Source organism: Monodon monoceros, unplaced genomic scaffold (genome assembly GCF_005190385.1).
Source record: "Monodon monoceros isolate NGI ecotype Baffin Bay Population unplaced genomic scaffold, NGI_Narwhal_1 Super_Scaffold_1, whole genome shotgun sequence".
Taxonomy (NCBI): domain Eukaryota; kingdom Metazoa; phylum Chordata; class Mammalia; order Artiodactyla; family Monodontidae; genus Monodon; species Monodon monoceros.
The window spans coordinates 70,359,224-70,376,653 of NW_021703765.1; the positions used below are offsets into that span (position 1 = coordinate 70,359,224).

Sequence of the window (17,430 nt, forward strand, 5' to 3'; positions counted from 1 at the left end):
AGCTAGGTCCTTCAGACTCTGGCCTCAGAGCACTTTTTCAGTCTCTCAACACTCTCCAGCAGGAATCATCCATCCCTCTCCTGGATCCAAGCTCACTCCAAGCCTTCACATCTTTGGGCCTTTCCTCATGTCATTCTTTTTCTATAATGTCATTTCTCCTAGTAAGCCGCTCACTCTTTCAGACTGCCTCATCAGGTCCTGGAAAAGTATTCCGCAGCCCCTGGGCTCAGTTCATCTCTGCCTCTTCTCTCCTCCTAAGCCCCAGATTCACTCTGTTGGTCTCTGGGTCTAGCTCTATTAAGTTTACTTCTTTGCCTGCCTCCAGTCCTCCAGATGGGCTGTTCCCTGAGATTTGCTCTTGCGTGGTCAGCTCCTCCTCATCCTCAGATGTCACCTCCTCCACCAGGCCTTCCTTCACCATCCTATAGAAACGAGTCCCCACCCCTACACACTCTTTGTCCCATTACCTTGTGTTAAAATCTTCATAAAACTTAGCAGCATCTGAAATGATCTTCACTTATTTGTCGGCTTGGGTTATCTATGCCGTTTCCTCTAGAATGTAAGCTCTCAGAGGGCAGAGACCCAGCAGAATGAGTTGATACATAGTTGGCACCCCGTAAATATCTGCTGACTGATTATAGGCAAGTGTGGCGTATTCGACTTGGCCCCAGAGGACTTGGCACAGAGTCGGCGCAATAAAAGCTGGCTGCGTGGAATATTTGCTAAACGAATGAATGAACCAACGAACATACGAACGAAGGCATGCAGCGTTCCGCCTGCTGACTGACAAGTTGACTGACAGCTGGGAACCCACGGCCAGCAGACTCTTGATTGATGGGTGACAGCTGAGTGGCAGCCAACAGACGCGCATCGGGGCCCCTGATTGGCTGGCTGCAGCAGCCCCTCAGAAAGGGTAAGGGGAGGTGGGGGGGGGTCCCAGGCGACCGCTCCGCGTTGGGAGGGTGCGGCACCAAGCGGCGGGAGGCGGCCGAACAGTCAGAAGCCGAGAGAGCAACTGTCGCCTCGAACTAAGGAACCGACGTCTCCGCGCATGGGCCCGGCGCGAGGGGCGGGGCGCGCGCATCACGTGAGCGTGTTTTGGACACGTGACCCGCGCAGGGCCAAGGCTCGCCCCCGCCCCCTCCTCACCTCCCCTTCGCGGGTGTGAGCCGAGCGGCCTCGGCTCACCGCTTAGCGCCCCCCTCAGCCGCTGCCGCCGCCGCCGCCGCCGCCGCCGCCTCCGCCTCCGCCCGCTGGCCATGTCCTCCGGCCGCCGCCGCCGCCGCACGAGCGCGGGGTTCCCGCGGCCCAGCGCGCAGTGAGAGCGGGGCCCTCTTGCCGTTCGCCCGCCCCGGGGCCCCCTTGTTCTCAGCGCCGCCGCCGCCGCCATGTTGGGTTCAGAGCCGCAGCGGAGCCGCCGCCGCCGCCGCCGGTGAGGGAGGCCGAGAGCGGAGCCCGCCCCGCCCCGGGGCCCAGGGAGCGGGGCCGCCTCGGAGCCCGGCCTCTCCCCGCCAGCCGCCTTCCCGGCCCGCCCGCCCGCGGTGTGAGCGAGCGAGCAAGCGCCGGGCCGCGGCCGCGCCTTCCGTTCCCGGCCTCAGCGAGCCCGCCGTCCGTTCGTTCCCCCGCCGCCGGGCCCGGTCATATCCTGCAGCGGAGCCCTCCAGAGTCAGCGCCATGGCGGAGCAGACCTACTCGTGGTGAGTGCGGGGCTCCGGGAGACCGGGGCGCGGCGAGGGTGGGGGTCGGGGCGCCGGCGAGGCCAGCCCTGGGGGAAGAGGAGAAGGAACAGGTGCCTGTTGGGGGGGCCGCGGGATAGGGGTGCACGCCCCCCTCACCCCCACCGGAGGGGGCGGCAGGCGCTCGGGGAAGGCGTTGAGCGGCCGGGGACCCAGCGTCCGAGGAGGGGGTTGGAGGAGGAGGAGGCCTCCGCGGCGGATGTCATCTGGTCATGGGCGGAGCAGGTGATGGGGAAGGGGAGCTTGACTCCGGGGTGGGAAGCCCACGGAAGGGAAGTGGATTTCCGCGGGCACCCCGGAACTGGCCTGAGGGGGTGGCTGATGGGCAGGAGCAATGGAAAAGGTGGAGAGGGGTGGGCTGGGGCAAAGGTGGGCCACGCAGCTAAGAGGCATCTTCTGAGAACAGGTGATAAGAGGCCGAACTTGGAAGTTGTGAGAGAGGAGGAGCCACCTCTACTGGGGCTGCTGCTTAGCCTTGGGATGGGGAGTGAATGGGGAGTTGGTAAGGTGGGCAGAGGCCCAGGTGTGAGCGGAGGAAAGCTGCGGAAGGAGAGAGTCTTGGGAACCCTGGAGGGACACCCTGGTGAAGAGATTGGAAGGGGAGACTGTTTGGATAACTAGATTCTGGACAGGAAGTCATTGGTGACAGTGGGGCCTGGGCAGAATCTTTGTAAGGGTTGGTATCCTGTTCTGTAGAATATGAAGTGGCCCGGTGCCCTGGGTCACATATGGGGATGGAGGATCTACAAGTTATGTCCATTTTAATGGGACTTTTTAAAGTTATAAAATATCTTGTTAAGGACTGAGAAGCGTACTATGTAGTTTATGGAATGAGAACATACCTATCTTGAGAAGGGAGTGCTGCGGTTTGGGGAAAGGGGGATGAGACACCTCCCTTTAGCAGGCAGAGGTGGAATATTTGCAGGAGGGAGTTGAAGGAATGGCGATAGTATCGTTGAGGAGTGGAGTGGGGAGGAAGCAAGAAATGGGATGATGGTAGGTGCAGGGATGGAAAATCTGGTTGCAGTCTAGAGCGATTGTTCGAAGATGGTTTACTCTGTGAAGCCAATGTGGTTTGGGATAGAACTAGAGGCTTTCCCTTCTTAGAAAAGAGCATAGTAGAGTGGGAAGAGCATGGCGTTTAGAGTTGGTTTGGATGCCGGGTTCAGCACTTAACTCGCTTTACAACTAGACAAGATAGTAAGTTTTCCATTCTTTTCTCCTTACCTATAAAATAGGGGGATTACCTTTTTCATAAGCTGTAAGGATTAAATGAATAACTTTACAAAGCACAGGGTAAACTGTAAGGTGCCATGTTTTAGTATATTATAATTATCTTAGGGAAACAGCAAAGAAATGGGTAATATCTGAAAATAAGGAATGGCCTTGGGTAGAAGGCTTTAACTGAGTGGATGATTTGTGGTGGTTGGGGTTATGAGAAGTCAGGAACTCATTGTGTCTTCACATAGGGGAAGAGGATTGGTGATTGAAGACGATAATTCAAAAGGGAACTTCAGTGATGTATATACAATCTCAAAAAGAAGATAACTGAGAGATTGAGAGAAAGCAATGCTAAAGCAAGAATTAAAATCTTAGTGAACAGTTGTGACAACATATGTATTTTTAAAAGACGTTTAAACTACTTTGTTTTGAGCAACAGTGAGCTGCCTCTCTGTAGCAGGTGATTCGGAACACAGGATTAGAATGTTTCGAAAGAATTAGAGCTTTCTTATGGACAGAATAAGAAAGGAAGTGAAGGTGCCCCTGCGTGCCTTGTGCTAACTCACTCATCTTGAGCGTCTTAACGCTCTGGCCCAGCTGAGAGTCCTGATGACGATCCTTCTGTTTGTACTGTGCTGTAGAGAGGCCGTGGATGGTTCAAAGAGTAAGCACAGTGGCCAAGAATTGGGGATAATGAGAGTGTTTTACTAGGTAGGTTGGCCACACACTGTGTGATGTTGGATGGCTCTGCTACTTAAAGGAGGGTTGTTTAGTGAAGTTTGACAGTTTATAAGATTTATCCTCCTGAAATACTTCCTTCAATCTCAGGTCCCTTAGTTTGCTTTACAGGTAAAGAAAGAAGCTTCTTGAAATCAGAATGCTTAGCTCCTCACCTTTAGCATGTTTTGAGATGGAGAAAGTTTTTACAGCATCTTGGAAGAGGGTGGTGTATGGAGGGAAAGGATTGGGAAGCCAGGCAGCTTTCTTCCTGAGTAGTTCTTCCCAGGACAACCAGGCAATAATATAAAGAACTATCCATGTGACATTTAATATATACACCTACTTGATTCTCACAAGTCCCTGAGGTAGGTGATCTTTCCCTATTTTATAGAGGAGGAAACTTAGGCTCAGGAGCCCAAATGATTTGTCCCAGATACTTCAACTGTGGTGCTTTTTCTTGTTGTTGTTTGGCATGAATTCTCCATGATTTTATTCATTCTCATTGAAATATAAGTATGGAAAGGGTATGCCCAAAGTACATGTAAACCGTTTTGGATTGTCATTTTGCAGTATCTTTGTCACTGTTCCCTTGGTTTGATCAACAATCAAGAGTTGATTTTTTTGAAAATAGGTTTGCACTTTATTTGTAGGTGGTCTTTAGGAAAATCAACCTTGTGGAGACTACTGTGGTGGTATGGATATGTCTGAGGTGGAGTCAGTGAAGAAGGTAGGAACATATGAAAATAGGTTCCTTTAGGATTTTTGTGGAGTAAGACATGTAAATTATAAAACAGGATTGGCCATGAGTTGATTATTGTTGAATCTCAGTGGTGAGTCCATTTATTCTGTATACTTTTACGTGTTAAACATTTTCATAATAGATTTAAAAAAAAGCCGCTACACAGAAGTTCATGCTGTTCTCTGGTTTCTTGTGCCTGCTTTTTTCCTAGCAAATTCTATCAAAGTTCTGTTACCCAGCTGTGAAGCATTTTCTGACCACCCCAACTGAAAGTAAGCTTTGTTGTTTTTTTTAAAATTTATTTATTTTTGGCTGCATTGGGCCTTCGTTGCTGTGCATGGGCTTTCTCTAGTTGCAGCGAGCCGGGGCTACTCTTTGTTGTGGTGCGCGGGCTTCTCATTGCGGTGGTTTCTCTTGTTGCAGAGCACGGGACTCTAGGTGCGCAGGCTTCAGTAGTTGTGGCTCGAGGGCTCTAGAGCACAGGCTCGGTAGTTGTGGCGCACGGGCTTAGTTGCTCTGCGGCCTGTGGGATCTTTCCGGACCAGGAAGGCCTCCCCTTCATTGGCAGGCAGATTCTTAACCACTGCACCACCAGGGAAGTCCCAGCTCTTTGTTTTTGACACTTGTTTTGTCTGCCTCACTTCTTCCTTTTCAAGTGTAAATACCTAGTCTCCTCACTGGATGGTAAGTTTTTTGAGGGTAAGGATGCAGTTACACTAACCTTTGTCCTCCTCTAGTGCCTAGCACATTGTCTTGCCCATAGCTCCTGCTTAGTAAATACTGAACAATTGAATATGATAGGTTTTCAGTGTGGTTCGTGCTTTGTTGAAAGAATATTAAGTGTAAGAGGAAGCTACAGATAGATGAGTGTTTGTAATACATATACTTACAAAAGAGAGCTTTTGGTAACTTAGTTTCCTGGTGTCTCAGTGTTGTAAGAGTGAAGGGTACCATCCCTTAATAGTTTTAAATAAAAGCAATTGACAGAAGAAATTAAAATAATTGGTAGTAACACCACAGTCTTTATCAAGGGTCACGATTAACCACAAGATTCTGCTTGTATCCTTTTTATTCATAAAAACTGAGGAAATAAAAGCGTGCATATGAAAACACACATTGAAGGTGCAAACTAGACTTTTATGAATTTGAGAGAAACACCTTGCTCAATGTATATTTATGAGCAGTTGTTTTAGCGTAAGTTCTGTGAGAAATAGTACCTTCTCTCTTCTTGGAGTCAGTGCAGTACTTGTATATACTTGCACTTGAATCTTGGTAAAAATTACTTATATTAGGGTGAATGTTGCTGTGTAGGGGGAAAAGGAAGTCAGTCCATGTGAACCTCATTCACATGAATTTCATTACCAAAGTAGTATCATCATAATTTATTGTGTGTTTTCTGTGTGCTGGGGCTTTACAATCATTGCTCAGTAAGGAAACTGAGGCTCAGAGAGTGTAAGTGACTTGCCCAAGGATATAAATAGAAAAACGGTTCAAAGTCAAGACCGTTGCACACCAAGATTCCAACACTGAATCTGTCTGCTTCCTTGTCCACAGTCACTACTCTAAGCCAGCCCTCTTTTGCTTGAGTTCCTTGTTAGCCTCCTCACTGGTTCCCTCCATTCTCCGCACAGTGGCCATCCATTCTCCTGAGTAGTCTTCTGACAGCCTAACTCAGGTCATGTCAGTCCTCTGTTTAAAACTCTTTAATGGCTTTTGGCCACATTTAGAATAAAATCCAAATTCATTAGTGGGGCTCTTCATGGCCTCATTTTGTATGTGTTTTTGAGGGATGACAGATAGTAAACAAACTACAGGTTACACAGAGGTAAAAGTTTTTCTCTTTTGGTGCTCTGTCCAGTGCTTGGCATATAATAGGTGGTTTGGCAAATATTTACTGAACAGTGAATGAACATGCCTCCCCCTGGGCTGCCTGTCTGAAGATCTGTTCTAAGGACTGCATTATATTGAGGTGATATGTTGTGTGACAGTGAACATTGTCAATGTCAGGTATTTGCAAATAATGCTAAACTGGAGAATGAAAAGCAAAGCAGATCTCTAGAATGAATGGAAGTTATATCTGGTTTTGGATTTCTGTTATGTATCACTGTATCTGTTATGATCATATCTGATTGTCTTGTGATCATTGCATCTGGTGAAAGTTTTTCAGAGAGAAACTATTTACTTGAAAATGTGTGTCTAGCATTATAGACTTTAGATTTGCTTATTATTTTTAAAACATGTTTTGCCTGTAAAGTGCTATGATAGTAATGTTTTGGGGACTTCCTGGTGGCGTGGTTAAGAATCCGCTTTCCAATGCAGGGGACATGGGTTCGATCCCTGGTCGGGGAACTAGATCCCACATGCATGCCACAACTAAGAGTTTGCATGCTGCAACTAAGGAGTCCTTCTGCCACAACTAAGACCTGGCGCAACCAAAATAAGTAAATTAAAAAAAAAAAAAGATAATAATGTTTTGGCAATACATGATTCAAGCTAAAATTAGCCAAAGATAAGACCATGAATTTGTATTGAAATAACCTTCCTCAATGTTTCTTATGTTTCCTCAGCGTTGGGGATCTGGGGACTTGGTAACCATATCAGCCTGTAATTTATCAAGTAGTACAACGAATTAAAATGCCTAATGTTCATGCATTTCTCAAAATAGATTTCTGTGATCATTTATTTTAGAGATGATAAATGCCACTGAATTGAGGTGTTATGTAGTTCTGTATAATTGTATTTTACTTCAACATTAATAACTTATTTAGTTTTCATCATTCTTACCTGTTTCATCAAAGCATCTTATGAAAAATCAAGGATGCCCTAAGAAGAAAACGTCTAATGAAGTGCTGTTTTAGTTGGCTACATTTAGTACCTGAAACTTAATGTGATGGCTGTCCTTGACAATAGAGCCATAAGTATAATTTTATTTTCAAAATTCTATATTTTCTGGAGTTTAATGGTTCCTTCTTAGGAGTTAAAGGAAAAGAGTGGTTTTATTTGTTGTATGTATAAATCAAGAAACGTTTGCAACTTTGAGTTTCTATAGCATATTTTCTAATCCTCACTTAAAGAGTTAGAGGCAGAGTGCTACTTTTCTGGAATTTTAACCTCTTAGATGTCTAGAGGGGCTCCATGTGACCAAATTCAGTTTTACAGGGAAAATCTACAGTTAGTTCCCATGATGCTCACAATGAATTACCTCTCAGATTTTGTTAGTAGATCTCATTAGGGCCACAGCTTAAAATAAATCAGACCCACTCATTTGCTGTGATAAGACTAGATTGAGCTCCTATGAAAAAGTTAGGTTTGAAAATACTTTTAAGGCATTAGACCGATGAATATGTAGCAGCCAAATAGAGACCTAAGAGAAAATCCCATTTCTTGATTGGTCCGGTTCACCCTAACTTGGTAAGAAAACTTGATTATCTCTGTTTTGGAGTTCCAGGTTTGATAATGAAGAACCACTAAAGGATTTTTTAAAAATGCACTAAAGTAGAAGTGTGTTTTAATTGCTTTTTACATGTTTATAAATTATACTGAATATAAGTGATCACTCAAAGTATTCGGTTCTGTCTCATTAAATTTTATTTGAAATCCTAAGATAGGATCTAATTCTGTTCTGATTTATTTTTTTTCTTTTCCTTTCTATTTTTTAAATTAATTTATTTTTGGCTGTGTTGGGTCTTCGTTGCTGTGCGCGGGCTTCCTCTAGTTGCGGCGAGCGGGGGCTACTCTTCGTTGCAGTGCATGGGCTTCTCCTTGCAGTGGCTTCTCTTGTTGTGGAGCATGGGCTTTAGGTGCGTGGACTTCAGTTGTTGCAGCATGTGAGCTCATTAGTTGTGGCTCACAGGTTCTAGAGCATAGGCTCAGTAGTTGTGGCACACGGGCTTAGTTGCTCCGCGGCCTGTGGGATCTTCACGGACCAGGGATCGAACCCGTGTCCCCTGCATTGGCAGGTGGATTCTTAACCACTGTACCACCAGCAAAGTCCCATGTTCTGGTTTCTTTAAATTGAGAAGTCTTTAGTTTGAAGGTGATTTTCATCTCTGATTAACTGTGACCTAGTCTTGTCTTAGTCCCAGTGTTGAATTTTGTACAATGGTTATTATGCCTGTCATACTCCACAGGGTTGCTCTAAGGATTCAGTGAGGTAATATATGTGAAAATGCTTTGAAAATTGCTACATGCAATATAGAAGCAAGTTATTTGTTCTCTACATTTTTAGACCCAGACCAGTTCCAGGCAGAGTTCCTCACTGCAGATAAGATTTTTCTTTTTTTTTTAAATATTAAAAAAAATTGAAGTGTAGTTGATTTACAATATTATGTTAGTTTCCGCTCTACAACATAGTGATTCAGTATTTTTTAGAGATTATATTCCATTTAAACTTGTTGCAAAATATTGGCTTTATTCCCTGTGCTGTGCAGTATATCCTTGTAGCTTATTTATTTTATGCATAGTAGCTTGTACTTCTTAATCCCCTATCCCTATCTTTCCCCTCCCCCACAAAAAAGATTTTTCTTGCTTCACAATTTAAACAGCATTTAAACTTTGAGATATCCTAGTAAGAATTCTGTGGAGATGTTTGAATAATGCCATATAAAAAGAAATAGAGGGCTTCCCTGGTGGCGCAGTGATTGAGAGTCCGCCTGCCGATGGAGGGGTCACGGGTTCGTGCCCCGGTCCAAGAAGATCCCACATGCTTGCGTACCGCAAAAAAAAAAAAAAAAAAAAAAAAAAGAAATAGAAATATTAGTTTGCAAGTTGTCATTGATTTCTGTTGTTGCCTTTGAAATGTGTTATAAGGTCATCTCCGTTTAGTCACAAGTTTCATAGTCCAGTGCTGCTTACCACAAAACAAGAAAAATTGTGACTTGAATAAAGGCTAAAATTTTTCGTAATAACTGTATTTTGATCTTTTGAAGGCAGTTTCCCTCATAATCGTGGATAATCCTAGTCATTGTCTCGTTTTTGTTTTGTTTTTAAATGCACAGGAAAATTTTCTACCTTAAAATGCCTGAGGAGGGGCTGTTAGTGGTGGGTTATCTGTTTTTCTTACTGCACACCAAGTCTGCCAGGCACGCTCACTTCCCTTTATCTGAGGGCTTCAGGCTTGGGCTTCACTCTTGACCTAAATAAGACATGTGTAGCAAAGTTTTGTTAATTGTTTCTTCAACCTGGTTATACACACATTTTGGCCTAAGTACAGTGCTTGACCTTTTGTTATTTCCTTGTCTTAATTTTTGCCCAGAATTGTCTAGCTTGACCTTCCAAACTTGACTAAATCTTCATGCCTTGCCTGACAGCCTTAACTTTTAAACCTTTGACTGTACACTCTGATTTTATAAATGCCCAGAAATTTACATTCATTTCTTGAAAGTGCTTGCAAAAATACTACTGTTAGAAGTAAAAGCTAGTTTTAGAGAGTGAATGCTCTTACTTATGCTACTGATTAGCACAAGCACTGATACCTTAAAAATATTAAGGCCTAATATCTTAAAAAGCATTTTCAAACCTAACTTCATAGGGTTCAATCTAGTCTTATTACAGGAATACATCCTGGGACCACAGCTAGGTTAGCTAAAGTTAGTTAAAGATTTGAGATGAGGTCAGTTAACCAGGAGGGAGAGTGTAGAGAGGACAGAATGGAGGACTAGAGTTGAGGCCTGGGAAACTCACAGTTGAGAAATGGGAGGAAGAGGAGGAGTCAAGGGAAGCTCCATCAGAGGTAGGATAATTAGGAAAGTGCAATCAATGGTGATTAAAGAAAAGGCACAGAGAATTTTTAGGGGCAGTAGTGTAAAAAGCTTCAGGATTCAAAGAGAATGAAGAAAATACAGGCTATTGACTTTGCAAAGGAAGTCGTTACTGAAAGTGCTCTAATAAAGATCAGAGGAGTGAGGGTGAAACGCAAATTAGGGATGGGTAGTGAAGAAATAAAGGTGTCCTTTGGGTACTGGCCATTTGTTTGAGAGATGGGATGTGAAAGACATAAGGAAGGAGGATGGTTGATATAGACAGCAGAGTCATAAGGATCTTTTGTTTTTATTTATTTTATATAAGGGAGAGAACTGTGTATTTGAAGCCAAGGAGGAGAAATTGATCTTGGAAAGAAATTGGTTTTTTACTGTAGTTTAAGTTTTAGAGATTTCTACTTTTTTTTTTAAGTCCTGGATTTCAGTTAGGAGTTGTGAAGAGGACTTAATGGGGAATGAGTGCTATGTAGTGTACATTCAGTCTTTGTTTCTTTTGATCTTTACATTGTCACTAGTTTGGATTGTATTACATTTGCATTCTTAGGGTTTTTTTAATTGCCTACAGTATAAAATCCAATCTTCGGTCTGCTTTTCAAAATAATCTGGCCTTGTAACCCTACTTTTCTTTTAAAATTTGTTATTTCAGCCAAACTGGATTACTCGCTGTTTCCCCTTTTCTTTAAGCTGGCTGGTATACCTGGTTAGCCTTTCTCCCAAGCCTCTGAAATATGTGAGTCCTACCTGTCTTTTCAAGGTCCAGCTGAAATGCTGTCCTCTTGCTACAGAGCCTTCTGATTGGCCCAGGAGAAATATTCTTCTGATGCCTGTAGTTCTTTATCTGATCCTGTCAGATGGCAGTGCTTTTACGGTTTTCTGACCTTGTATTGAATGTATTTATGTGGCTCTTTTCCCATGTTGGCAGTGAACTCTGTAAAGGTAGGATCAAAGGCATTAATTTCATGGTTTAATGACCTATATGCATAATAGAGACTCAGATTTTTAAAAATTTTTTATTTATTTATTTATTTATTTTTGGCTGCATTGGGTCTTCGTTGCTGAGTGCGAGCTTTCTGTAGTTGCGGCGAGCGGGGGCTACTCTTCGTTGCAGTGCATGGGCTTTTCATTGCAGTGGCTTCTCTTGTTGTGGAGCACGGGCTCTAGGCGCATGGGCTTCAGTAATTGTGGCTTGCAGGCTCCAGAACACAGGCTCAGTAGTTGTGGCTTGCAGGCTCATTAGTTGTGGTGCACGGGCTTAGTTGCTCCGCGGCATGTGGGATCTTCCCGGACCAGGGCTCAAACCCATGTCCCCTGCATTGGCAGGTGGATTCTTAACCACTGTGCCACCAGGGAAGTCCCTTTTTTTTTTTTCTTTTATAGAATGAATACTTTAGAGGTGAAGTTTGCCAGGTGCAGGATTTTAGAATAGAATGTCTCCTTAAAAATAAAATGACAGGGCACATAGAAGAGAGAAAATAATAACTTGCATAACGTCTCATTCCTCTTTGAAGAAAATACAAAAGTAAAATTGTTACTGTTAAATTGGGTCATGTGTTGTGGCCAGATTCCCCTAACTTCTTAATAGCCATACAGCACCTAGAGAATGAAAGTGGCTCAGCCTGGGAACTGAACTCCTAAGGGAGACATTTACAAAGGACCACAGGCCCTTTAGAGTAGTCATCTCCATTTATCTCCAGTCTTCTTCAGCTGCCCACAGACTGACTGCTAACTATTTATAATTTATCTCCCAAACAGGTACTGGTTAAATATGTGACATATATGACACCTATGTAAGTGGAGAAGCTCTGCTATTTTGTTTCTGCAATTAGCAAAACAGTTTTAGGGAAATTTTTTTCAAATGAAAATATTTTGCAGGAAACTTCCTTTGAGGTGTGAGGAGAGCTATAAGCTATATGGAAACTAGCTTTTGAAGAATTTAACGTTTTCTCTCTTTTGCTTCTATTTAAGAAATTCATATTTTTTTGTATTTAAGCTTCTGTTTAAAAAGTTAACATTTTTAAAAGTAGAAACTTACATTTCATTTTTTTCCTGTTTCTAAAACACTGTTTTCTCTTTTGACTCATTTTTTTGGTCTCTTGTTTAATAATTAATATTCAGAAAGGGAAATTAAATTTTTTTTAATTTAAATTTAAATATAAAAATTTTTTATTGGAGCATAGTTGATTGAAAATGTTGTGTTAGTTTCTGCTGTACAGCAAAGTGAATCAGTTATACGTATACATATATTCACTCTTTTTTAGGTTCTTCTCCCATATAAGTCATTACAGAGTTTTGAGAAGAGTTCCCTGTGCTATGCAATAGATCCTTATTAGTTATCTATTTTATATATATATTATTGTGTATATGTCAATCCCAATCTCCCAGTTTATTCCTCCCCCACTTCCCCTCTGGTAACCATAAGTTTGTTTTCTATATTTGTGACTCTATTTCTGTTTTGTAAATAAGTTCATTTGTACCATTTTTTTAGATTCCATGTACAAGCGATATCATATATTTGTCAGAAAGGGCAATTTAAAAATATATGGCTTGGTGTGTGCATATTATTTTTGTTTGTTTGTTTGTTTTGTTTTTGCGGTATGCGGGCCTCTCACTGTTGTGGCCTCTCCCATTGCGGAGCACAGGCTCCGGACACGCAGGCTCAGCGGCCATGGCTCACGGGCCCAGCCGCTCCGCGGCATGTGGGATCTTCCCGGACCCGGGCACGAACGCATGTCCCCTGCATCGGCAGGCGGACTCTCAACCACTGTGACACCACGGAAGCCCTGGTGTGTGCATATTTTAAATTTCATAGATACAGTAGTGATTCAGTCTTAGGTCAGAATTAAGTAACCTAGTTGGGACTTCCCTGGTGGCGCAGTGGTTAAGAATCTGCCTGCCAATGCAGGGGACACAGGTTCAAGCCCTGGTCTGGGAAGATCCCACTTGCCGCAGAGCAGCTAAGCCCGTGAGCCACAACTACTGAGCCCGAGTGCTGCAACTCCTGAAGCCCGCGTGCCTAGAGCCAGTGCTCCGCAACAAGAGAAGCCACTGCAATGAGAAGCCCGTGTACAGCAACGAAGAGTAGCCCCCACTCGCTGCAACTAGAGAAAGCCCACATGCAGCAACGAAGACCCAACGCAGCCAAATAAATAAATTAATTAATTAATTAAATAACCTAGTCATCTGGGATAGGCATAAACCAGAAGTTTGGGGAATTAGGAGTTTGTTTTTGAACCTTTGCATGCTGCACGATGGTGAAAATAACCTGCAGGCCTAAGGATGATGTATTAGGCTGGTATTCATGGATAGCAGAAATTCTAAAAGCCAAACTAAAGGTTATCAACCAACTTAGGAAAAAGGGAATAACAGGTAACCTCTTCATTCTTTCTCATCTATGCTCCTGGATGACCCTTCTTTTTGTTCTCTTAGTACACTGCACTTGCCTCTTTCAGTTGTTTGTTTCCTTGTTTATCTCCCCGTAAAGTTTTGAGGACATGAGTTATAGTTTGTTCATGTCTTTATCTTCAGTGGTTTGGTACCTAGTTTATTTAAATTAGTATTATTCTGTCTTTAATTTTTTAAAATAATAATCTTAAAATAATAAAATTAGTAAGATGGAAGAGTATGTAATATCTTAAATTGCTCTCAACCTTTAGTTTAAGAGCTTAAAGGGACAAGCATTAAATATCTTTTGAGATACATAGATCGCTCTCTTAAGCTGAGTAAATGAAACTTTTTATTCAAGGTGCTAAGCTGGACTTACCTTGATAATCACTTTCATTCTTGGAACCTTTTCAAAATACAGTGGGAGAATTGGCTACTGTATTGGTTAACTATTGCCACCATAATACTGCATAACAAATTGCCCCATAACTCAGTGCTTAAAATATCAATTGATCTTCACGTTGGCTGGGACAACTTTGCTTCTTGCTTCAGATCTATAAGTCAGCTGGGTGACTGCTTCATGTGTGTGCATTTTGCAGCCCAGGCTGAATGGGCAGCAGCTACCCAAGGGAAGTTCTTCTCATGACAGTGGTAGAAGCACAAGAGGGCAAGTGGGAACATGCAAGGCTTCTTGAAGCTCAGGCTCAGAACTGGCACACTACCATTTCTGCTTCATTCTTTGGGCCAAAACAAGTCATGTGGTGGAACCCAAAGACAAGGAGCCACAAAACTAAACCTTGCCGTTTTTGTGGGAGGAGCTGCAGAATCACAGGGCTAAGGAGCATATTTGGGGAGGGGTGAGGAATTCGGGCCAGTAATGCAGACAACCATAGTTGAAATTCTCTCTTCCTTTTCATATGGCTAGCTTTCACTTGTTCATTCTGTTCTATCTAAAATGAAGGATTTCATATAGGTCCCTTTCTATAACATTATGATTTTCATTCTAATGGTTTATGTTTTTAAAATAGCTTTTTTGAGATATAATTCACATACTGTACAACTCACTAATTTAAAATATACAATCCAGTGGTTTTTAGTACATTCACAAAGTTGTGCAACTATCACTACAGTCAATTTTAGAGCATTTTTTCCATCCCAAAGGAAACCCTGTACCTGTTTCGTTTCCCCCTTTTCCCCAGCCCTGGCAGCTGCTAATGTGCTTATGGTTTCTGTGGACTTGTCTATTTCATATAAATGGAGTAATAAAATATGTGGTCTTTTGACTTATTTCACTTTGCATAATGTTTTCAGGGTCCATCATGTTGTAGCATGTTTTAGTGCTTCATTCCTTTTTATTGCCAAATATTCAGTTGTATGTATATACCACATTAGTCTATTTATACACATTTGTCCATGGTTGTTTGGGTTTTCACTTTTTGGCTATTATGTATAATAATGTTGCTATGAACATTTATGTAAAAGTTTTTGTGCAGATATGTTTACATTTCTCTTGGGTAGATACCTAGGAATGGAATTGCTGGCTCTTAGGGTTTCTGTGTTTAACATTTTGAAGAACTGCCAAGCTGTTTTCCAGAATGGCTGCACCATTTTGTATTCCCACAGCAATGTCTGAGGGTTCTGATCTCTCCAAATGCCCACCAATTCTTGTCATTGTCCATCTTTTTAATTATAGACATCCTAGTGGGTGTGAGTAGTTTTTGTGTAATGTTTGTATCTTAGAGTTTATAAAAGAGGAAAAAAGCAGTGGTTTTAGGTTAGATCTGTTTGTTCTTAACAGTGTAGTACCAAAGTTGAACCTCAGTTTTAGTTACCTAAAAATCCAGCATTGAGGGAAAAAATATAATCTTTTGGCTCACAGATTTTTCTTCAGACTACTCCTTGTATTTTTTACATGCTAGAATCATTTAGGAAGAAATTAGCCTCAGATGACTGTTACTTCCCTTTGGGTAAGTGAATGACCAGATTGCTCTGGCAACCTGCTGCATCATCAGTAGTCCTGGGACTGGTTTAATGACTGAAGTTGTTGTGGTTTTGTTGCGGGGGGGGGGCTCCATATCTCTTTTTGCCACGAAGGTACTCACTAGAGGAATTAGTTGTAAAATATGACCTTCTCTGGGGAAGCACTGTCCAGTAGAAATATAATGTGAGGAACATATATAATTTAAAGTTTTCTAGTAGCCACATTAAAAGCAGCAAGTGAAATTAATTTTAATAATGTCATTTAACTCAGTATATCAGAAATATTTATCATATCATTTATTGTATATAATCAATACAAAAATTATTAACGAAATATTTTATGTTATATTTTTAGCACAAAGTCTTCTCAGTTCAGACTAGCCACATTTCAAGAGCTCAGTAGCTACATGTGGCTAGCAGCTACCATATTTTACAATACAGTCCTGGAGGTCTAAGAGTTTATGATCTAGATTTCTGCTCACATGTATGATGTTTGTGTATCGTTAGGAAAAACAGATGAGTGCTTTATCAGCCTGTATTTCTGGTTCTTTAATTTTATGTTGTTACTGACCCCTCCCCCCCTTTTTTTTAATGTGGAAGACAGTCTTTAGAAGGGTACAGAGAGGCAAGCTCCTTACAGGTCAGATTTTTATGGTGAGTAGAGATTAGTTAGCAAGAGGAAGAAAAACATTGGTCTCCCTCATCATTAAGGGTGTATGAGTTTCCATTGTTCTTAGCAAATGGAAGAAATCTGTTGGATCTGCTGTTGTTTGGTCATAATTCTAATTGTTCTGTATGTTCAGGGTCTGCTTTGGCCTGTTATTTAGATAGTTATGCACTACTTGTACTGTTTGACCACATAACTCACTTGGTTAGACAGAAAAAGTTGTAGATTTGATTTCTATAATTAATGAATGAGTTTATGCCTGCTGGGACTCCAGCATAGTAACTAAAGCAGAATAAACAGGATCCTCTCTCTTCCATGAGTTTGCGGTGTTGTTAGAGACTGTTTGGCATTTGCTGGGTTAAATGCCAGCAAATGTAATTAAGACAATTTTGAGAGAAAGGAGATTTCAGGGTGGGCCATTATATAGACTGTGTGTCCCAATCATTGATTACTGGAAGGACTGAATTTGGTCAAAAGTGTCTTAATATTTGAGTGCCTTTACTCATAGTGTACATTTTCTTTTTTTTTTTTTGGCTGCACCTTGCAGCCTGTGGGATCTTAGTTCCCTGACCAGGGATCGAACCTGCGCCCCCTGTGGTGGAACTGCAGAGTCTTAACCACTGGACCACCAGGGAAGTCCCCCATGGAGTACATTTTCTAATTTGCCTCAGTCCCTACCACATTCTGTTCCTGTACACTGAGTCTCTATGTCACTAGTTTATATTATTTACCTGGCCCCTAAAGGCAATCAGGTTGTGGCCCCCTGTGATCAGTTCGTTGCCTCAAGGATGGGCTAGGGATAAGGAGATAGCAATCAGTACCCCAGTGACGCTGGATATGGGCACTTGCATATTGAAGACACAAATACTTTCACCAAATTTGACCACTGCATTAAGTATCACTGACAGTCGGATACCTTAATGTTCTAACAAATGTTCCATCGGCCATTGTTCTGGTCTTCTAAGTGTTAACATGCAGTTATTCTAAGTGGAATTCACATGCCTTTGGATTGGGGTCTATGAATGGTATCCTGATCAAGAAAACAAAGATCAGTACTTAATTTACATGGAATAGCCTAATGCACTCATCTTTGAGCTCTTGGCATTTTTGATAGTGTGGACCCAGGGCCCGTTTGTGAGTTTACGGATTTGAATTTGAAGGCCACGTGAAATCCTTGTGTATTATAGGTCCTCAGTGCACAATTGTGGGATTAAAGAATACTGTGAG

General features: G+C 42.3%; 1 protein-coding gene across 2 annotated transcripts in view; it reads left to right on the top strand.

Annotated features, from left to right (window-relative positions):
* The first annotated feature begins 1,155 nt into the window (after positions 1-1,155).
* The window catches only part of SPPL3 (signal peptide peptidase like 3), a 118,799-nt gene continuing 102,524 nt past the window's right edge, over positions 1,156-17,430 (top strand). The window contains exon 1 of one of the 2 annotated variants that reach the window (XM_029220100.1): positions 1,156-1,697. In XM_029220100.1, the coding sequence (XP_029075933.1) occupies positions 1,675-1,697 (23 nt within the window). In that variant the 5' untranslated portion in view covers positions 1,156-1,674. The remainder of the gene's footprint in view (positions 1,698-17,430) is intronic. The other variant, XM_029220107.1, reaches the window with a different exon arrangement.